The sequence below is a fragment of the Zasmidium cellare genome, assembly GCF_010093935.1.
Source record: "Zasmidium cellare ATCC 36951 unplaced genomic scaffold M409scaffold_45, whole genome shotgun sequence".
Taxonomy (NCBI): Eukaryota; Fungi; Ascomycota; class Dothideomycetes; order Mycosphaerellales; family Mycosphaerellaceae; genus Zasmidium; species Zasmidium cellare.
In genome coordinates this window covers 276,461-297,793 of record NW_022986989.1, presented here as the reverse complement: position 1 = coordinate 297,793, position 21,333 = coordinate 276,461, and the positions used below count along the sequence as shown (strand labels likewise).

The 21,333-nt window shown below is 51.5% G+C and overlaps 9 protein-coding genes across 9 annotated transcripts; 4 read left to right on the top strand and 5 right to left on the bottom strand.

Moving 5' to 3' along the window:
• Positions 1-304: 304 nt before the first annotated feature.
• M409DRAFT_70195 (uncharacterized protein) lies at positions 305-1,395 on the bottom strand (the record flags this gene model as incomplete). The annotated part of the gene is made up of 2 exons (XM_033818621.1): positions 305-484; positions 535-1,395. The coding sequence occupies 2 exons, from the start codon at positions 1,393-1,395 to the stop codon at positions 305-307; spliced, it is 1,041 nt and encodes a 346-aa protein (XP_033661799.1).
• A 799-nt stretch (positions 1,396-2,194) lies between these two features.
• Positions 2,195-3,199, top strand: M409DRAFT_37670 (uncharacterized protein; the record flags this gene model as incomplete). The annotated part of the gene is made up of 1 exon (XM_033810780.1): positions 2,195-3,199. The coding sequence occupies one exon, from the start codon at positions 2,195-2,197 to the stop codon at positions 3,197-3,199; it is 1,005 nt and encodes a 334-aa protein (XP_033661798.1).
• A 264-nt stretch (positions 3,200-3,463) lies between these two features.
• Positions 3,464-5,541, bottom strand: M409DRAFT_70193 (uncharacterized protein; the record flags this gene model as incomplete). Its single annotated transcript, XM_033818620.1, has 3 exons — positions 3,464-4,368; positions 4,438-4,920; positions 5,499-5,541. The coding sequence occupies 3 exons, from the start codon at positions 5,539-5,541 to the stop codon at positions 3,464-3,466; spliced, it is 1,431 nt and encodes a 476-aa protein (XP_033661797.1).
• Positions 5,542-5,655: 114 nt separating this feature from the next.
• Positions 5,656-6,333, top strand: M409DRAFT_59687 (uncharacterized protein; the record flags this gene model as incomplete). Its single annotated transcript, XM_033814263.1, has 1 exon — positions 5,656-6,333. One exon carries the CDS (start codon positions 5,656-5,658, stop codon positions 6,331-6,333), a length of 678 nt encoding a protein of 225 aa, XP_033661796.1.
• A 483-nt stretch (positions 6,334-6,816) lies between these two features.
• M409DRAFT_37664 (uncharacterized protein) lies at positions 6,817-8,230 on the bottom strand (the record flags this gene model as incomplete). The annotated part of the gene is made up of 5 exons (XM_033810776.1): positions 6,817-7,225; positions 7,275-7,620; positions 7,669-7,826; positions 7,882-8,095; positions 8,149-8,230. The coding sequence occupies 5 exons, from the start codon at positions 8,228-8,230 to the stop codon at positions 6,817-6,819; spliced, it is 1,209 nt and encodes a 402-aa protein (XP_033661795.1).
• Positions 8,231-9,555: 1,325 nt separating this feature from the next.
• M409DRAFT_28783 (uncharacterized protein) lies at positions 9,556-11,875 on the top strand (the record flags this gene model as incomplete). Its single annotated transcript, XM_033809181.1, has 4 exons — positions 9,556-9,692; positions 9,786-10,242; positions 10,291-10,880; positions 10,936-11,875. The coding sequence occupies 4 exons, from the start codon at positions 9,556-9,558 to the stop codon at positions 11,873-11,875; spliced, it is 2,124 nt and encodes a 707-aa protein (XP_033661794.1).
• Positions 11,876-11,945: 70 nt separating this feature from the next.
• M409DRAFT_70191 (uncharacterized protein) lies at positions 11,946-12,818 on the bottom strand (the record flags this gene model as incomplete). The annotated part of the gene is made up of 4 exons (XM_033818619.1): positions 11,946-12,230; positions 12,285-12,509; positions 12,596-12,712; positions 12,768-12,818. 4 exons carry the CDS (start codon positions 12,816-12,818, stop codon positions 11,946-11,948), a joined length of 678 nt encoding a protein of 225 aa, XP_033661793.1.
• Positions 12,819-13,605: 787 nt separating this feature from the next.
• M409DRAFT_37669 (glycoside hydrolase family 18 protein) lies at positions 13,606-17,168 on the bottom strand (the record flags this gene model as incomplete). Its single annotated transcript, XM_033810779.1, has 10 exons — positions 13,606-14,533; positions 14,635-14,758; positions 14,828-15,020; positions 15,110-15,555; positions 15,624-15,853; positions 15,931-16,034; positions 16,090-16,188; positions 16,246-16,565; positions 16,630-17,014; positions 17,088-17,168. Coding segments are annotated over 10 exons (2,910 nt in total), but the record flags the coding sequence as incomplete, so codon positions are not given.
• Positions 17,169-19,572: 2,404 nt separating this feature from the next.
• M409DRAFT_28781 (uncharacterized protein) lies at positions 19,573-21,324 on the top strand (the record flags this gene model as incomplete). Its single annotated transcript, XM_033809180.1, has 1 exon — positions 19,573-21,324. The coding sequence occupies one exon, from the start codon at positions 19,573-19,575 to the stop codon at positions 21,322-21,324; it is 1,752 nt and encodes a 583-aa protein (XP_033661791.1).
• Between the last annotated feature and the right edge of the window lie 9 nt (positions 21,325-21,333).

The following is a 21,333-nucleotide window of genomic DNA, read 5'->3' as shown; positions in this document are numbered from 1 at the left end:
GTTCTTTCGTTGTCTCAGCTTACGTCGAATCGTCTTGTTGACAGACCGGCAAATGGATTCGGCCATTGTTGTCTGAAGCAAGGCCCCGCACAGGAGCTCGCAACTTGCATGATACCCCTCCACGTGCGGTACTATGCCGCCAAATGCCGTCACGGGTGAGATTCCGCTGCCCCACTAGTGGCCGCATTCGGCAGGTATGGGCGTGAGACGAACGATGAGTGAATGTTAGTAGGTTGCCATGAGTATTTGAGGAGGGTATCACAAGATCCAGCACCCTCGTTGATCAGTCGTTGACAATATTTGATCAAGCGTATGGATTTCCATCCTCAAATTTGGGCTGCCAAAGCCCCTTCTTCTCCTTCGTCTTGAGCTGAATTCCTCTCAAGAAGCCGTATATTGTTCGCAACGTCGGTGCTGAAACACCTGCGTTCTCCGCTTCTCGTACTGGCTCTCCCACGATGTTCTCCATCTCGATGTAGTTTCCCTAGAAACCGTCGTCAGCATCCGCGAGGCTCATACTCGCTATCAGCTCACCTTTGCGGCATCTTGGCCCATACTGGGCACAAAGGCCGTGTCTGTAGGATCCGTTCGTATCAATTTGTCGTCAATGCCTTCAGGCAACTCCACTCCCACGGCTTTCGCAATCGTGATGATTTCTTTCATCGCCGGTCGTACGAGATCGTCGATGACAATCTGGCTCATTCGCATTCGAGCCGTGTCCATTCCTAGAACTGCTGCAACGGAGTTGTACGAAGAGTTGTAAACTAGCTTCCTCCAACGAGTGAATTTGACGTCCTCATCATACGCCCATTCCACTTTTCCACACGCTGTGTATAGATCGATGAATCGCTTCGCTGCCTTTTCTGCTCGTTCAGGCGAGACAGCTTGATCTGGAAAGGGTCCAAGTTTTACGGAATCGTTGTCATCGTGCCGTATCACGCCGAGAGAAGTCTCTGTGGCGCCGATGAAAGAAATGCCAGAAAGGACAACGTTGTCCGGGAACGCCTTCATGATGGGCTTCTCGATGTTCAGGCCATTCTGAAGCATTACGACCGTCGTGACTCCTGCGGTGATTGCGGGTGAAATGATATCCAAAACACTTGGCCTGACATCCGGAATATTCTTGGTTGTGACGACGACATATTCGAAGGGCTCCAGCTTCTCTTCTGCTACTTTGGGTACCGCATTGAGGATGTGCGATGGCTTGAAACCAGTGATGCCGTTGCCGTGCTCGAGCGAGTCGATGCTGAAGCCGTTCTTCGTCACTGCGTCGTAATTGGAGCGGCATATCGCAGTCACGTCTGCTTTGCCGCCAGTCTCCAATGCATATGCTGCCATTGTGCCAACTCCGCCGGTCCCCACGATCAGGACTCTGCTCTTCTGTATTGAACCCATCGTGATCGATGCAAAATTGGATCGGATGTCAAGGAAAAGATGCTGCAGTATTACCTTTGGAACTTTCGCTTTTCGAGAAGACGAGTTTTATGAGCTACCATCGCGGTCGTGGTAAAGCCGCCACCAAGCGGCATTGGCCTATCGGTGACTCCTTTAAAGGTCCGGCGAAGCTTTGGAAAGGAAGGCGAGGGAGAGAGCTTCCTTTTGTGTCTGGGGCAGTCGCCGAAATCGGCCAATTTGCCAAGGGCTGTGGCTGGCACAAAAATAGTGGGCCACACAAAAGCGAAGTCGAAGTCTTCGAAAGAGCAAAAAAGATGGAAGTTTGGTCAGTACGAGGCTGAAGGACTGTTAATTTTGTTACATGATCCAAGAATGTCTCTGAAACTTACGTCGAACTCGCGACCTTGGCGTTGACAGAATCAATTGATTGACCTATTAGCACCACGCTGCGGAATTGATCAGCTGTTGTTGATTAATGATTGAAGGCGTTTCATGCTCACCTCTAACCAACTGAGCTAACCGACCGGCTACTGTGATGAGCTGAACTCATCGCCGTTTCATCACGTGATGATTGAATGCTTGAAGTTTGTTATAAACTATGTAGCTTAAAATTTTGACTTTCCAACCACGGCACCGATTGAAGGAGAAACTTCCCTGCAAGCACCAACTCGCCAGTTACCACCCAGTTCATTTGTCTAGATTTCTATAAAACTACGCTCTTTACATCACTTCAAGTACCAACCGACCTGGCATACCGACTCAGAAACAGCAGCGAAAAGCTTTGCGGCAAGCCATCACTATGTCCATCGAAGACGAGAATCTGATCTCGCACGTGCAGCGTGTCCTGAGCTCCGCCAACCGACCAGAATTGTGCAAGTCGGTGTTGCCTACCTTGCTCCGCTGCATCAGTGAAGTTGGCGAGAAGCTGCGATCTTCCCAGCAAGTCGCCGCGGTTGGAAGCTCGAATGCGTTTGGCGACGAACAGCTCAATGTGGACGTCCTGGCCGAAAAGATCATAGGAGCGGGAATCTCGAAGTGTTCTTCCATCATCACGGCCAGCAGCGAAGAAGACCCTATAGAACGATCATCGGGAGAAGGAGCCTCGGAGGCAAAGAGCACAGGCACTGAGAGATATGCTCTTGCCTTCGACCCACTCGATGGAAGTTCAATCATTGCGCCAAGCTGGACTGTAGGGACAATCATAGGCATTTGGGACGGCGATTCAGCGCTGGGTGGTGTACCTGCGGAGAAGCAGATCGCATCTCTACTTGGAGTCTATGGGCCTCGCACTACTGCTTTCGTTGCTATCAGAGTCCCAGGTATTACTCCTACCTGCTTCGAAGTTGGCCTCGACCAGAAGGACGGTCTGTCCACTTGCACCATCGTTCAACCGAGGGTCGAGATGCCCACAGGCCCCTTCAAGACTCGCTACTTCGCACCAGCAAACTTGCGGGCTGCTGCAGATGATGAGAAGTACTTCCAGCTAGTGACGCACTACATGCGCAGCAAATATACCCTTCGATACAGCGGTGGACTTGTACCAGATGTTGTCCATGCACTGGTGAAAGGCCACGGAATCTATGTGTCACCGGTGACCGCTACCAGCAAGGCAAAGCTACGCCGTCTCTACGAACTCACCCCAATCGCGCTCATCATGGAGTGTGTGGGTGCGAGTGCGGTCGATCCAACAAGTGGCGAGGATATCTTGAGCAAACCGATCGAAGACTGTGACGAGAGAGGTGGATTGATTTGTGGTACGACAGAGGAAGTGGCTTTCGCCAAGCAGTTATTGGGGCTGTCATGATGAGACTCGGACAGACGTGGCATCAACCCTGTAGGACCGGGAGCAGTTAAATTCGAAGGCATACGACATCCACTCCCACGTGGCCGCTGGCCATAAGGGGCACTTAGCGACATCTGTACAGGAACGAGGCTGGTACAATCACAAAGCAGCATTCGACCAATGCTGTACATCTCATCGGTCTGAAGATAAAGATAGAGCACTAGCTAACTACAAACATTCGGCGAAGGCGTCACACATGCAAACTTATGTCCACCATCCGTCTCATTACCCACGAAAGTCTGAGCCAGAGGATACGGACACAGCGGTCGAGTCATTACCCACGAAAGTCTGAGCCAGAGGATACGGACACAGCGGTCGAGGGTGGCTCCCATTGCCCGCATAAAGAACCTCTGGTACAGTCTCATTCTCCACCCACGCCATCAACTGATCAAAAGCACCATTAGGAACGGGTCCCGCGCCGCCAAAGCAATGCCCAACCCCTGGGGCTTCGTAGAATTGGTAGTACTCCCCGACTCGTGGATCCAGTCTCAACACCTCTGTGTAGTAGTTGATGGTCTGTCGAGTGGGGGTGTTCTCGTCGGCCGTGCCTTGCCAACTGAGGAGTTTTCCGCCTGCCTGTGCAAAGGCCGAGAGGTCGGGATTGCTTGCACTTATTGTGGACATGAAGTCTGATGTGGACGATCTGATGTATGAGAAGTATTGCTCGTTGGTCATTGCCGACAAGTTGTACTTAGGGTCCTGGGCCAGTAAGTATTTGTACCAGTTGGAGAAGAGCGTGTTGGTTGTCGCTGTGCATGTGCCGTTCGCAGAGCAATTGGTCTGAATATACAACGTCGTCAGTGCAGCGCCAGGATTCAGTCCAGGCCAGCTATAACCACCAGGACCAGCATTCTGAGGCCCATCCCATGCCGCTTGGACGACTGTCGCTCCAGCGCTTGAGAAACGTCCGGCTGTGCCGTTGCAAGAAAACTCTTTGCGCACGACATCTGCCGCTTTGAAATGGCAATGTGTCGGAGCCGATATGATTCTGTCTGTTAATCCATCTAGAGAATCGCAAGCCTTAACCGCCTCGCTGGTGAAAGCGTCGACCTCGCATGGCGGTGGATAGTAGCAGAGCTGGTGCATCGTATGCGTGGCCCAGTATCCAGCTGGGACGAGAATGTTATAGGCTGACAACGCAGCACGCATTGTCAGCTTGATCGAACTGTTTTCATGGTGAGTACGACATATTTACTTACACATCGCCGGCGCCACCGCCAAGACCCCGTCGAAAGCCTGCGGATGTCGCTGCGCTATCGCCATGGCCTGCCGTCCTCCACCAGAACACCCATTGAAATAGGATAAATCCGGTTGTCGACCATAGTACTCTGTAGTAACAGCTTTTCCAAAATCTGCAAGCTCGCCCAGAGTCCTATACCCAAAATCCTCAATCAACGGAAGATTCAGATTCCCCGATCTGAGAAGCGCCCACTCCAAAGAGTTCTGATGCAGCACAAAAGCCTGATGTCCCGAGTCCGTGGCTATGGCAGCGAATCCCTTTCCGACTGCTTGGGCGAGGTAGATGGACCCATAGCTTGCGCTGTATCCGCCGCCGCCGAGAGCCCAGAGGCGACCGTTCCAGCCTGAGAGAGGCAGCCACACGTTTATGTTGACGGTGTCATTCCACCCGGGGTGTTGGTAGGTTAGGGTGATGTTGCAGAAGTTGATGATGTAGAGCTTGCCTGAGGACGGAGAAGTTCCTGGGGCGAGAGAGAAGCGTGTGTGGTTGTGGACTTCGTTGGCGTTGATTTGGAGGATTTGGACTCCTTTTTTGGGTGGTGGATGGAAGGTGTTGGAGTTGCAGAGTGATGATGCGAAGATCAGGTGTGCGATGCTCAAGAGGCTCAATAGTGGAAATTTGAACATGTTCATGGCGATGAAACAAGAAGATCTGACGAAGAAGCAGTGTTAACAATGGAGCATGGATGCTATGATTTTGAGAAGAAAGTGAAGTCAACGATGTAGATTTAAAAAATTTCGAGTACTTCCTTTTTAGTGTATATATCTGATGTTATGGAGTGGCACAGTAGGACAGCTAGGCTTCCCGGTGAGGCTCGATAGCATCTGGAAAGAGGCAGCTCGTGCGAACGTAAAGAGGCAGCCGCTGCGAGGGAAATGATGTAACTTTCAGAATCTCACACTTTTAAACTAAGGGTTTCGGCTTTGAATTCTATATCTTGCATTTCAGTTGCGTTCGCTCCAAGAAGATGACGCAAAAACACTCATGCAAGTAGAGTTCGACTTGCCATTCCACACCCACAGCCTTGCGCCAGCGGGCTGGTTTCCCGATTTGGCAGGAGCATGACGCCCCGCTCTGCTCTCGCCACGCACGAGCCTAGCTATCGACATAGTGGACACCGCTATCATTAACTACTCATCAAAGTCTTTTTATGAACCATTCCATCGATGCCGACGAGATGTCTACGCAATACAACGCCATCCAGGGACCGTACGATGAGCTTCGCAAGAAGACAATACCCATCGTCGAGCGGGTGAACGTCCGCTCCCTCGTAACGCTATTCATTCAAGACGCAACGGTTCTGGATCTAGCGTGCGGCACAGGCTTCTACTCCCGTCACTTCGTGAAGTGGGGCCCCTGCAAAGTCGTTGGCGTGGACATATCTTCCGCAATGATAGAGCAGGCAAGAGCCATGAACGCCAGCGATGATGCAGAATTCATCGAAGCCAACTGCGACACGCCCACCATATTTCCCGGCGGTCCATTTGATGTGATATTCGGCGCATGGTATCTCAACTATGCGGCCACTGGTTCGGCGATGTTGGAGATGTTTCGAAACGTACTGCTCAATTTGAAGCCAGGAGGCCGTCTCGTTGCTGATACGCAGCCACCGGCCAACGACCCTGTCGAGTATATCCGGCGAGAATGTGAGCAACGTCCTTTGCCAATAGCATCTGGCGGGCTATACACTACTATCAACAAGGAAGTCGCTGATGGAGTCTACGATCATTACCACTCGGCAACGCCGGCAGGAGACCTGGATTTCGACACATCATTTGCGGAAGGATGTCTGGGAGGCAGCTGCGCGAGGAGCAGGGTTTCACGAAGTTTCACGAACCGATTCAATGGGGCGTGAATCAGGTTCCTCCTGACTTTATGATCAATTCGATCAAGTATGGCGAAGAACATAATGGTGGTGCGGGTGCGGGTGAACTCTCGACGTACGACGATGTTCCGCACTACGGTCTGTTCATGTTGAGGAAATAAGTATAGAAGAACTTCGGTCTGCACTACAAATTTTGTTATAACAAAATGTGCCCATCATGACATGACGCCCTGGACTCCATGTTCGAAATGTTGCGAGTGCATCGCGAAGAGGTGTCCAACCACAAGGCGCCGCGAACCATTCCCTGACGGCGAATCCGTCCTACTCAATGCAATATGTTCATTAGGAATGGGCTTGCCGAGGGTTCATGTTGTCATCTGACAATACAACATCGGTTGTGCACTGGCTGCATGTGAGTACGCTCCAGATTTTCCTGGGCGAGCTCCTTACATCCAAGACCGAGTGTGCTGTCTGTCCGATAACGAATCCACGCGGCAGCCGTTGTCGCAAGATCTAAATCTTAACAATTTTCCATCCGACTGCAGAGACTCGAGCTGCGAGAAACAGTGATGCCGCCAAAAACATAATGCAACCAGAAAACGCCTGCAATCCAGTGTAATCGGAGTCGTCTTCGATCGCGCCAGAAACAGGGTTGCCGATCAGCAACCCCGGGGATGAAAAGAACATCACCATCCCAAGATACGTCCCAAACTTCTTCATATCCCCTTTCAAGAGCATCACAACCGAGAGCGGCATCATGGCAAAGACAAGACCGAAGCCGGCTCCGAAAAGAATCGCAAATACGATTAAACCCGGCTCATTCTTGATCGCAATCCAGCAGAGTGTGAGGATGCCACTTGCAAGCATGGCAGGAACGAGTACGTTTACAGCTCCAACTTTGTCCACCCATAGTGCTGGGAGCCTGGAGAAGAGGTAAGTCGTCGTTTTCACGGGAAGTGGATGATGCTCACAGTCTGCCAACAACACTACCTGCCTGCATGATTGCTACCACATAGAAGGCCATGTCTTCGCTGAGTCCTGCCGATGATAGACCATATACACCGATATAGTTCCCTGGAACGAAGAGTCCTAAGAGAAGGAAGAATGCGCCAGCCGTGAATAGCACCATTGGGGTGTGGCGCCGGAACTCGGGATCGATCAGTTGTTTCGGTTTGACAGGAGGTGATTTGTTCTTGATCACGGCACTGGCTACGACACCAAGGAAGAGGGCAACGAAGGCTTGAACACGCACTGCCCATCCGAAACCGATTTTAGGCTGGAGCTCGCGGAAGATGATGGGATATATGATGCCGCCTGCTAATTGTCAGCGCGAAAACGATGTAACGCTCACCGCTCTTGTCTTACCGACAGCACTACCGGTAGCTGCGAGGCAGGTAGCCGGTCCTCGCTTCTTGACAAAGTATTGGGGCACGATGCCAGTGCTGGGAATGTACAGCATGCCGATGCCTAGCCCGACGACGATGCCTTGTGCCAACACAGCCTGCCAATACTCTTCGCAGATACTAGATGTTGTTCAGCGAGCTCGTCAAGTGAATCACCAACCACATCCACTCTTACCTCGTCATCATGAGCCCAAAAACAACGAGAAAGTGTCCCGCAATGACCAGGGCCTTGCACCACCCAGCATCAAACAAGCCCCCTGATAACGGTCCCACGAAGCACAACAAGAATCCTTGTATACTGCCAATCCAGGAAATCTGGCTTGACGATTTGTTCGAAAGGTTCGTGATCTCGTAATACGTTTGGAACACTCCGAAGCTAGCGACAATTCCTATTCATCGCGAAGGTCAATAGTTGAGGTACATGTCATGTTTGTGAGCTTACCCCATGAGTTCACCCACATGGCGAACGATGCCACGACTTGGAGCCAGCATAGCCATCCAGAGTCCACAGGCGGAGGCGGCATTGGGGGACCTGCTGCCTTTTGCCTCTCTTTCGCACCCATTTCGACGTCGTTTGATGCGTCCTGTTCAGGGCTTTCATTGCTTGTAGCTCCACGGTGACCCTCTTTGTCTTCCACGCTTTTATGATCATCTCTACCAAAGGATGCGGCCATATTGAACACACTGAAGGGAGAGGTTCTTGACTTGATCTTGCAGGCGGGAAATGAGCGGAACATGCTGTTGTAAAGATCGAGGCACCACAAGCTGAAACGCCAGCAACACGTTGAATAACATTCTAGGGCACAATCGACTGGCCTCGTCCGGAAATCCTTCGTTCGACGCCAAAGTATCCTGCGTGTGTGAATTCCGAGACAGCCCTACAATATGCGCCGCGCTCCTATGGATGCGTAACAAATGGTTGGCCAAAAGGAACGTCCCTCATGACACAGCTATAAGGGTGCTATTTATGCAGTCATCTGACACTGCGCAACATTCCAACTCAGCGAAGCACCAACCCATGCACAATGATAGAGACGTTCAAGTCATGATGAGACTCTTGGAGAAAGAACAACAGCGAACTCTCTGCTTCCTTTCAGCCTCGGGCTCGGCAAAGCTCGCGATCACGATCCTTGCCGGGCAGATTCCTGTAGCCACTCCAGCGATGCTAACTTGTAAAGGCCTCTAGTAGCAATTGTACGTCGACTCTCTATTCGTCTCCTTTCTTGTAGCCTCCCGCGGTTGACAACAAGTGAACGCTTATTAAAGGCTCTAAATGCAGGGTCAGGCTGCCCTTGCGGCTCCGCTCTGACAGGCCGCGAAACAGCACCTCCAGCCACTTGCGACCAAGACCACAAAATTCAAAAAGTTGTTGTCTACAAAACACGACATCTTTATGATTTGATCAAATTAAACAAATTCAACGCACTTCGATTATCGTTCTTGATGTCTTTCTTCTTACTAAAGCCTTTGATAGTCAGAAAGCCTTAACCCCCGGTTCATTGTTTTGTCCAGAGACGTTGCTGTGGCCTAGGAGCGAGTGTCGTGTGAGGCATATATAGTTCCGGGCAGGAGGTGGGGGCCGATTTGGAGGGTTGTCAGGAGAGCCAGTAGAGCCAGCCTTATTCTCGTAGGCGTTGCGGACCGATGCCGGAGTTGATCGAAGGAGCTCTCCGTCAAGAGAGTTGCCGCCAGCCGGCACAGCCGGAACACTCCATGTCAACATCACACCCTTCTCTTTCCAGACCATTCATCCTGATTCCCACTCTGAGCAGGAAGACTCCATACTCTCGCAAATTATGAACACGCCGACGGCTCCGCGTGAACGCAAAGTCCGTATCGCGTGTCAGAGATGCCGCGATCGCAGAATCAAGGCATGCATTGCGGAACGCTGGCCATTTGTGCGCATGGCTTATACGGTGCATCTAGTGCGACGGGAGCGCTCCGTCTTGTTCCAAATGCGAGAAAGCAGGCGTACAGTGCATCGATGTGAGCACGGTCGCCAGTGTTGGAACAGTGCCTAGAGGGTGAGCTGATGCCAATCTGCCTGATGGAGGGTCACTGATAGTTCGAGCCACACAGCCTCTTATCAGATGCATTGTCGAGAGTTGAGTGGCTCGAAAACATAGTGAAAACACATCTGCCGGACGTCGATCTCACAGGAGGAACTCCACAATCGCTTCCTGGGGCAGCACATACCGAGACAGTGCAGCCTCTTTCGACTGCAGTATCGACAGCCAAGCGTCGAGCGGATGCAGCCGGCCTGGACAGTCCTGGCACTCCAGTCGAGCATGGCAAACGTATGGCCCGTGATCTGGGCCTAGTCTCCTTGAATGTGAGCAACTCCAGAACGCACTACCTTGGAGCATCGTCTGGACATTTCTTTGCCGATCTGCTGCAAGACCATCGTGAGACACAGGATCCAATCACTGGCCAGGACGAGTCAGCTGAAAGTAGTGACATTGAGGACGGCGTGGGATCCAGTGGTCATGGGGCTTCCTTCCGTGGACATTTCGCTGTTCTCAAAAAGCTTCAGAAGGTCTGTAGTTCGTGCCTCATTACTCACTGGTGCTGATATTGGAGATAGGTCCTGCCTACACAAGACGAATGCAATCTCCATGTTCGACTGTTCTTCCATCACTATCATCCCGAATATCCGGTCTTACATCAGCCCAGTGTCTACTCCTTGGTCACGGCTCTATACGCTGCTTTACATGTTGTTTCCCCAGACAGCCTTGGTCCGAACGGATGGCCTGTGGACATGCCAGCGTTCAAATACAATGGCCAAGCACTGGGCAAAGGTGGCAAAGACACAGTGACGATCTCGCCGACTACTGCCGCTGCGCAACTTCTCTACATCCTGGCCGCTGCTGCCCATCTACAGAATCACAGGCACAAATTCGGATCTGATCCCCGTCCCTATGAAGATCTCGCTGTGCAGCTCATGTCGCGGAGCCTGGGGGATGTTTCACTCGAGTCGGTACAACTGATAGTACTCTCCATACTGCACGGCTTTATCAGTGGTCAGAGCGGCAATCCGTGGGTTTTTTTGCACCTAGGCATGGCCTACGCTGTGGACTTGGGCCTGCATCGTGCCGCTCAAGACTCATCACGGTTCACTCTCGAGAACGTGCAGATGCGACGAAGGGTGTTCTTCTGTCTGTACGTCCTGGATAGGTGAGTATGATATACAGTCAATGACGTTTGCCGCAACACTGACAACCTACCATAGGTTCATTAGCTCAGTCCAGGGACGACCATTGGGCTTTCAAGACGATACGTTAGAACTGGCTCTCCCCGTCATGATCGATTCTGGGGAGAGCACCGCTTCAGCAGATGACCAAGCTTTGATGGACTACTCGATCGCACGATTCCAATGGGCACAGCTGATCTCCGAAATCAAGTATCATTTGTATCGATTCTCTTCCTCCGCCATGGCAGGCTCAACGCGCAGGGAGACACAATCCAGCTTGCATATTAGACTGGACGAATGGAGATTTACTTCATTGAGACAATTGGACACGAGCATCGACAAGAGAGCACTAGCCCTCAAGACCGAGCTGAAGATCAAACACGAATACGCGATGTGTCTCCTGTATCAACCTTCGATCAGCTGCCGACATCCTGACTCGGCCGCTTTGAAGCGATGCTTTGACAGTGCTGTCAAAAGATTGAACATGTACTGGTCTTTGCACGAGCACCAGGCCTTGATTTTGAGCTGGCCAGTCACGCATGGCATTTTCTTGGCTGGGACGACACTCATATTCTGCATGTGGGCCTCACCAGACGTTCGATCATCAATGCTGATCTCTCAGATTTCCAAGGACCTACGCTTGTGTACCAACCTTCTAACCCTCGGAGGTGCGTGGTGGACACCTGCACGTCGATGCTGCCAAAGCTTTCAATCTCTGGTTGACATAACCACCAATACGTTTCTATTTCCATCAACCACCGAGCCTCCTGTTCCCACCACGCAAACCACCCTGCCACTTACGCCAAGCCTTGATGAGCCTGGCCAGGACACTGAGCTCTGGGATCCGAACGACATCGAAGAAATGCTGAGGTCGTTCATGCAGAACGACTATCAATTTTCAGATCTATTTGACAACCTGCAAGCCGTTCCCACGGGCTCGTCTGACGCAACTTGGAACTTCGACGTGCCTTCAACTTAGAAATGCGTATCGTGGCCATGAGCGTTTTAGTCCGGGCTGTCGGACTGAGTGGGTGGCAGGGCCATGCCTTCTACTTTCGCAGACGAGCAATCACGGGACCCATAGGCTCACCAGCCTTCAGAGCGGCCAGAGTCTGCTCATCAATGCGTGCTCTCTCTTCGACCAGCTTTAGGCATTCCTCAGCTTTCTCAGGCGGCACGGCCACAACACCGTCGGCATCTGCAAGGATATAATCGCCAGGCTTGATGGTCAACGGCCGCAATTGCGTCTCTGACGTGAAGTGTATTGGCACATTGAACGCAGCACTGCGAGTGAAGGATGCAGACCCTGAGGCAGCTATTGCACGAGCGAACATCTAAAAACATATCAGCAAGCTTTATTCGTGAATTGGAACTTTGACGAAGCGTACTGGCATGCCTAGCTCGCGATGCTCATTGATATCGCGAAAGTTACCGTCGATAACGATGCCTTTCGCCCCGAGCTTCTGGGCACGAGTAGCCATTAAGCCACCCCAGCAAGCGGTGAAAAGTGAGCGAGGCTGAGATATCATTACCACGCTACCATCCGGTATGTTGTCCACGAAGTGCGACGATGGCGTCGGCGAACTCTTGTCCGCTGCGTCGACCATGAGCACCTGCATAATAAGCAATTAGCAATCGAGAGTAGATGCGATGAGGCAAGACCTCATCCAGGCGTTCAAAGAAAGCTAGCAATACCTACTGTGTAAGCAGGTCCGAAAATCTTGGTATCTCCGCCTTGTGCAACGGGCGAGAACATCCTGATGCCGTGCATGTAACCTCCGTATGGATGACCGAGTTTGACTAAAGCGTCGGCGACCTGTGAAAATAAGGTCAGCTTTTCAATCAGTCGACTGCTTATGCAACAGCCTCACATCACAAGACGCAAAGCGTCCGATCGCTTTCAAAGCGCTTTGCTGTGCCATCTTGTTCTCGGATTTCCCCGAGGTATAGAACTCCACACAATTCGGCTTGACAGAAGGGCGCCAGGAGACAGTCGTGCGTGAGCTAAGGATGTATACTACATCACGACTTGCCGACATCGCTCAGAAGCACATAATTAGAACTCATCGAAATTGCGCCGAACAAATGCGAATGGAAGAGTGTTGAGGACGCGGAGGTAACCGCAAGTACACGGATGCATCCGGGATGGTGAGGCTGCGTCACTGCGGCGTCTGGCGTAGAGGTCTGGACTTGTTGGACGTTCGCCACGATAAATGCGAGATGGATAAGTGCCGACTCTTTAGATCGCACGGATGGGTACGCATCATTCGCGCCGCGAGGAAATGCCGGATGAATTAGATGCGAATCTCGTTCGCAGTGCAGTGACTACAACAATTTGAAGCCCATCGGTCACATCCCACGACTGAGCTGGAACTTCTTGAAGTCTCGAAAATGGGGCTTATCTTGCCATGTGTATGTGTACGCCCCCGAACTATTTTATACTGCTACCATGTGCTGGCTGCATGGAAGCATGTGACTTGCGGAAACCCAAAAATCCACATTCATCGACTTCGCAGTGACTCCACCCGCTCGAAAGTGCACCTTCGAAGTACCCCGTTGCCTGTCCGCTCACTTAGAGCTAATTTAAGGCAGCCGGTCTGGCGAAGGTATCGTAACTTGCACGTTTGAGGAAAACAGGAGTCTTCTCCGATGGATCAGGGCAGCGAATTGCAAGTGAATGAATGTGCGACCATTCGACGACTAGGCTACTTAGCTAGCTATGTATATGTTCAGCGTTGCATTCCATAGCCTCGTTGTCTGTTGGATATTGTTGATGATGTCCTGGCAATCAGAGACCAGGGCAGAGGCGGAACTAGTCTCGCTGGTGTAGGTAAAGCTTTCACATTCTGTGACGCCCTGCAAAGGGACACACGGATTGTTCGGATCACTGGCGTTGATTCGGTTCGAGTAATGAGGACTCACAGCATTTTGAGCTTCGCCGGAGCTGCAGACTGGAATCCGTATAAAGCCGGGTGTGGTGATGTCTACATTCTGCAGATCTGCAAGGGTGCCAGGGTGCGTAGGATCCGCGACCGCCCCTCCATTCTCGTTGCCATTTTGTTGATAAGTTCGAACGGCTCCTTTGACAATGTCGTCTACTGTGACGGTCCCCCATATTGTTCCATCTAGGTCTGACGAGCCTGGAGCTGGTTCGAATGTATCATCCGGGGGATCGCCAGACTCGCCTTGCAGGTCCATTGTGTCATAGTAGACAAGATAGTAGATCTCATTGTTATAGCAACTAGAAGCCTGAGTGCCGTCTGCTGTATCAAGATTGAGTTCTAACAGGGTATCAGCGCTAAGAGGTGCCTGATCGCAGGTGTATCCCGTATCCATGACAATGACTCCTTTGTTTGTTGCGGACCACGCTAATGGAATAGCAAAGCCATAGAACACCCTAGTCATAGCCGCTTCCAGGTCAGATATCGTTTCCGAGCTGAGCGTCGACGTCTGTGGTGTTCCTGTATTTCCTTCGATGAAATGGCTGTCGGCTATGGCTGTTGAAAGTGTAGTAATACCGGCATCAGAACCGTTGAACAGGCCTGCGAGAGTGTATGTAGTAGCGTTGCTGCAGCCAAATACGATCTGACCCAAGTAAGCGGAAAATGAGTCTTGATCTTCCACCGTCCAAGCACTTCTGCTTTCTAGTCAGTACAGTTCTATAGAAAGCAGCATCAAACCGCGTTTCACGTGCTGGTGGGATGAATAGAAGCTCTCTCAAAGAGGTTGTGCACTTACCCTGGGCCACCTGTAATGACATCCTTTGCAACATTAGATCCGAAGGTGATTAACGCACTCGTGAGATCTTTGTCAATGCCCAATATGTTGGGATTTGCTGCAAAATATGGCAATGACTTGAAGACTGTGAGAGGATTAGTATCGAAATCAGCTCACAGGTCTTACCATTCTCCGATGCGGAAGAGTATATTACTTGACTTGCTGGAATTAAAGAATGGTGCAGCGATCGCGGAGGCCCCTAGGGTGACAAAAGCAATGATGAGTTGGGCAACCTCGTCGCTAGGAGGTGGCGGCACCGGCGCGAACGTATCCTCGAAGCTGGACAGCGAGCTGTCTATCGAAAGTGCTGCGAATCCTGTAATGGCATCGATGAAGCTCGTGTACATCTATAGCCAGTCAGTCAGAACCGTCTATGGCAAATTCCAGATTGTTGGAAGGCTAGCGCCCGAATCTGCTTTACCTCGTTGATGTAAACCATGGAATTCCAAATCTCGTAGCCCGCAGGGCCGGTGCCTTCACCAACAAAGTCGGAACACTGTTGGGTCTGCTCACAGTTACTCAAAGGCCCAGCCTGGCTGCAATTGGCATTCTCTGGGCCATGTAGCGTGTCGGAGATAGATTCGGTGAAGCTCAAGCTATCGTGGCCTTGGTCAATGTTCTGCCATACCGAGATCACATCCGTCCATGCGTCCTTGCAGTCGAGTTCATCCCAGCGTTCTTGTGGCGTCAAGCCTCGAATGTTGGTTACCGCGTCGTCGGTACAGGTGAGTGTAGTCCAATTGCCCGTACGATTTCCGACGTCCGCCGGATCTGATCCGACGTTGACAGCAGAAATGAACTCTGCCCATGAATTCGAGCGACTTGGTGGCTCGTTGCATGTCTGCAGATCGATTGCCCAGTCACAAACACCGCCCATGTTGACTTAGGCGGATCGTGATCAGCATTTGTCTCGAAGGAAAGGGGAACAGTGAACTCTCAGGGGCACGTACTGCCTTGATAAAGGGTCGCACGAGTGTCGCGTAGGCTGTCTGATTCGTACGCAACCCACTGCACATCGTCGTAGACAAGGATGGTCGAGTCACTTGTCGAATCGAGATATTGCTTGGTCACCCGGCTGGCGTTGTTGATGATCGCTTCGATATCGGCGTTTGCAAGATAGCCTGCCGTCTGAGTACATGGGCCTGGTTCAGCTTCAGACTGCCCAGCTGAGCCTACCCACCTGTAATGAAGAGAACAAGGTCAGTGAACGCCTAAGAAACTCGGAGGAGTAGCCTTCCGGCTTTTTGTTTAACCCACATGCAATCTGGCCCGTCGCAGCCAGCTCGAGCCATCTTGAAAGATCGTCCATAGCTAGTTGTACCAACGACCACTTTGGTGGACGGCAGTCCGGCTTTCGTAACCTTGTCGCAGCATTAGAAGAAGTCTGAAGTGGGCAATGTACGACACCAAGCTTACCATCGCCAGGGAGTTGATCGTCTCTGTGAGATTAACATCACTACGAAGACAGTCGCCGGTAGAGCAGCGCTCTTGAGAATATTGGTTGCCCCCGTCCCACTGGAATTATAAAGGTCAGCCTGGTGTTCTGCCCCCTAGGCTGGCCATGTTACGCACCGTGCTGTGCAGGTCATATGTCATGAAAATGGCATAGTCAAGCACTCCCGACATGTCGCTGACAGGGAAATTCTTCAAGTACCAGTAGGAGGCTGGCATTGCAACGGAGAGCTGGGAGTTACTCGGAAGTGCAGTCCTCAGCAATTTAAGGAACTCCAAGTAGTTCATTCCGCTATCCGGGCTGTCTGGAGGTATGCCAGGAATATCGGGCGCTCCAGGGTACTCCCAATCGATGCAAACGCCATCAACGTTGCTGTTCTTTACGAATGTGGCGATGTTGTTGGCCATAGTCTGACGATTCTCAGCGGTGACTCCTTGACCTGATGAGGAAGACCGAGGTCAGCATTTTTCCAATATACAATTGAGAAAGAGGGTGGCACATACGAAAGATGTTGTAAGTATCCGTGTCGGTGGAAAATGCCCAGCGTCCAATGACAAGAATCTTGGACGGCCCTTCCAAGCGCAGGAACTCATCCCATGTATACATGGACAGGGGGTCGCCAATCTGAACTTCATAGTCGGTGGAGAGCGTGCCGAACGAATATCCCAAGTGCGTATAATTGGAGGTGTCAATCTGACCTGGGGTCTGATATAGACATGGGCGTCCCAAGTTGTAGCCCTCGTAGAAACCAAACTTCATATAAGTCGAGGGCTTCGCGCCAATGACCACATCTGTGCCGCAGTTGGAGATACAGCCATTGGTACCCGGTGCGCGTGAGCCCGGGACTCCAGTATTCGTATTAGTACAGAACTCTTCAGTAGTTCCGCACTCCAAATCTGTCAGCTTATACGTCTTGTTGGGGTTTGGGTCAACGCTCAAGCGGGAAGATGCAACTGCTTACCTGGCCGAAGGCATCACAACATGCGTTCAGCGGATATTCATTCATCGTGGAAAAGTTGGTACCAGCGGGCGGGGCCACAGTCTGCCATAGAGAAATTAAATGTTAGCAGATGCCCTCTAGTGACGTCCGGACTCTAGACACAACTTCACAGGGGCCCATCAAGGATTGTCCAGTGCATCTCAAAGGTAGCGTACTCCCAGAGAAATCTTGAAGATAGTTGGGGCGATAGCTCATCCATTGACCCCCCAGAAGTGGTGTCTTTATGTGAGCCCTGACATTCGTTAACATACCCCTGGCACTTGCGGCTGGTACATTAGGGCATGACGATGAGCGCCCAAAATCCTTCGAGGCTTAGAGGTTGAGAACGACAATTCCAGCCTCCCTTCGCCTCATCACAACAAAAGCCTCTGTTTAGTAGCAATACTAGATTGATGAAGACCAGTAGGGGGACCAAGTAGTATTCAGAGCCGATGTGATCGCTCCTTACATCCCCCGGCAACCTTGGCCCTGGACTGAAACTCGTTCTAGTTGTGCCAGTCTTTACGTACCGAGGTCGTCTTCGCAACGTAGACTCATGTTCTGTTGGTCATTGGCCACAGTTTCGGGATAGATATCACGAGGACTCACATCCTTAGCCAACCCAACTCGTGGGCGGAGACGAGACCGCTCTCCCATTCCTCTGCCATCTTCCGGTACCCTTCGTCTGTGGGATGAACACCATCTTCAATCAAGTCTTTACATTCTTTCATCGACGCATCAAATTGTCTGATAAATTCCGCTCCTATCCTTCTCATGTCCACCGCCGCGATTTTGAAACCTTTCTCGCGGTACTTAGCCACGATGCCCAAAATCGCGTCATTGTATGCCGGACTGTTGCCCTTCCATCAAGGATTGGGCGACGATATGATTTGGGCGACGATATGATTTGGGCGACGATATGATTTGGGCGACCAGGAGCGTGACGACTGGTGACAGATGAAGGATGTCACGAATCAATTCGTCAAGCTTTGGCGGAGCTTCCACGGGTGTGGCCTGGTCCGCTCGACGCAGAGGTGACATGTCGTTCGTTCCAATGTGCAAAAGCACCACATGAGGCCTTTGGTGTACAAGTGATTGCATCCAACCATCGTGATGTGCAGTAAGCAAGGTCTCCAGATCTGCGCCGCTATATCCTTCGTTCTGGTTCACGGGAGATAATCCTGACTTTTGACTGCCTTTCTTGTCGTCAGTAGGGATCCATCTCCGGATCGAGATGAGCAAGATACACAAGCTTACCAATGAACTCCAATTTCTCTCGCACACATCGGTGTGCCGAAAGCTTCTGATGTAAGAAGAGCCTGTACCCATTGTAGTCGCTGCTTCCGTAGCCTTCTGTTATCGAATCGCCCAATGGCATAATCCTCAGCGTGCTGTAGTACGAGACAGGGCATGTTGTAAGAGATCGAAGATGCGGCAGATATGATAGTAGCCAGAACATGGAGAACGTCAGCAACATAGTGCCGACACAAACCCAGCAACTCCCAGGTGAAATGATCAAAAAAATGAGTCTCGAAAGTTCACTGTCTTTCCATTGCGGGCGTAGGCTCGCTCTTTGCTCTGATGGTGATAAAGTCCATGCTGAGAACGAAAAGACCGCCGCAAGCATCATAGAACGGCAAGAACAGATCAGTAGGGTTCCACCTGGAATTAAAAACTAGAAATGGGGTTTGCTCGGGTGCGAGGAGTGTCAAAGTGGCTCCGCGTGATGTCGGCAGCTCAAGCCTGGACAGTCATCCTTGCTGTGGGCCTAGATGTCGGGCAAAGCTAGGTTATGAATTCTCCAATCTGCTTGCATCAGGTGCGGCCACGGAATGCGGCGATTTTCGCTCAGCGGCTCTGTTCTAGCGTCTGTCTCGTTTCCACAATGCAGTATACGCGGAAGTGTAGAGACGCGACGTTTCCTGCAAGACATCCAAAGCGATCGAGAGACCGAAAGTTCTGAACGCATATCGAGATGCAAATGTTGAGACGAAGCGACCTGGGTTACAGATCGAGGCATCGGTAATGGCTTTCAGAGGCTGGTCTCGCCCACACTGGTGACAGTAAAATGTGCTAGATAAGAACCAAGCCATCTCCGCGGATTGCCCGTCCCACGTCGAACTTAGCGAACCCGATAAGCCCTAGCACCATTCGAGTATGAACAATCGCCGCCGTAGAGTGGCTGTCAGGTTGTCAAATTTGCAAACGCCGTTCGTCCTCGGAAGGAAGCCTTGCGAGTAGCCTGATTGCTTGGTCAGCCTCTTTCCCGCAGCGGATGTTCCGCGGAGTGTCCGGAACACCATGTAGTGTCCACCCAGTTTTCAAGCTGATGTACAGCCCCGTTGTCCAAGCAGTGTCAGCTGTTGAGCATCGGTGTTGGTATCATGCGAAAGTATCAAATTTCCTCGCCAGAGCTGAGACCAGTTTGACCGGAAGCCCCATACTCTTACGAAGCCAAGGCGCTACCATGGAGGTCATAGACGTCAGCGTCGGAACCCCGCAATGGTACGAATCGAAAGGCTTTCGCTTCCAGACCTCTATCGTCCACGAATCCGCATCGACCTTGCAATTGCAGCAGAATGGCGTTACCGAAAACCGCCTGGCGGCGCACAATGCCCATGTGTACGTGTTTTTCAAAGAACACTACGAGTACTGGGCTCGGAGACTTGACGTGGATCCAGCCACTTGGAAATGGGGCACGTGGGGTGAGAACATCACTTTCTCGACAGCTCTCGACGAACGCGATTTCCGCCTGGGTGATGTTTGGTTGGTAGGGAGGAATGTTAAACTACAAGTCTGCGGCGCCCGGGTGCCGTGTTTCAAGCTCTCCTGGCGACTTCAACAGCCAGATAAATGGTTGAAAGAGCTTGCCGACTCGGGTAGAGCTGGAGTCTATATGAAAGTCATTGAGGGCGGTATCGTTCGCCCGGGAGATAAGGCCGAACTGATCCAACCAGGCGCACCAGGTGCTCATGACGTGGCCGCCATCACGCAGCTAGCCTTTTGTCGCGGTCTGAAGAGCAGGGATGTCATGGACATACTTGCAAAAGATCCTCTGCTGTTTGGCATGAACAGGCTCCTTTTTGCCCGGAAAATCTCCGCCTTGCAAGACGACGATTATCTTGGGAAAGGAGCGTGGAAAAGTTGGCGTGACTTGCGTGTCGAAAGGGTCGAACAGCCTGCGCCTGAGATCAAGTCGTTCTACTTCAAGCCTCTCCAGAAAGACAGCCTGCCGCTTGCAAATTATCTGCCCGGTCAATTCATTAACGTCAAGCTTCCCAGTGGCCTCACTCGAAGCTGGACCATCTCAGACTGGCCCAGCCACCACGAACCGGCTCACTATCGCGTGTCAATCAAACGTCAAAACCAAGGCTCCGCATGGATGTACGACCACTGCACTGTAGGAAATATTCTCTCAGTGCGATCGCCAGCAGGCCGCTTTCATTTAGATTGGACGCCGCAGTGGGTCGGTCGCCAAGTTTACCTCTCCGCTGGAATCGGTGTCACACCAATGATAAGCATGATGAAGGCACATCTTCAACACTATGCCGTGAGCAAGGCACCGGCAGTGTGGATCCATGTTGCATCCGACAAGGACAATATTCCTCACTTGGACGAGATTCTAAAAGCAAGTGGACACAAGCTGATTAAGAAATACATCTTCCTGACCTGCGAGCTGGATGAGACGACTTTTGAGGAAACCCTTCAGAACCATGAAGATAACATCTCCTTCTTCCGAGGACGGCCAAGTGATGAAGACACTCGACAGATCCTCACAGACCCCTATCATATCAACCCACTTGACGTTACACCCATCGAAATCGAGGGCTGCAAGTCGACCTGCTACATTTGTGGCCCAGTGGCGTTCGAAATTACCGTAAAACAGCATTTGAAAAACATTGGCGTTCCAGAAGCAATGATTCGCAGTGAGCTTTTTGCTGGAAAGCTGGAAAGCGAGGCGACAGACATGAAGAAAGCAACAATAAGGTTCGCCAAGAGTAAGAAGACGGTATCCTGGTCGGAGGACCAGCCCATGTCGATATTGGAGGTTGCAGAAGCGGTTGGACTGTCACCTGACCATGGTTGTCGCGTTGGGAGTTGTGGAGCCTGCAAAACGACGCTGTGCAAAGGAAGCGTCTCGGGATCTCTAGAGCCTGATGGAGGCGTTTTGATATGTACAGCTAAACCAGCTAGTGTTGAAGTAGAGCTAGACCTCTAGGCTATAGCG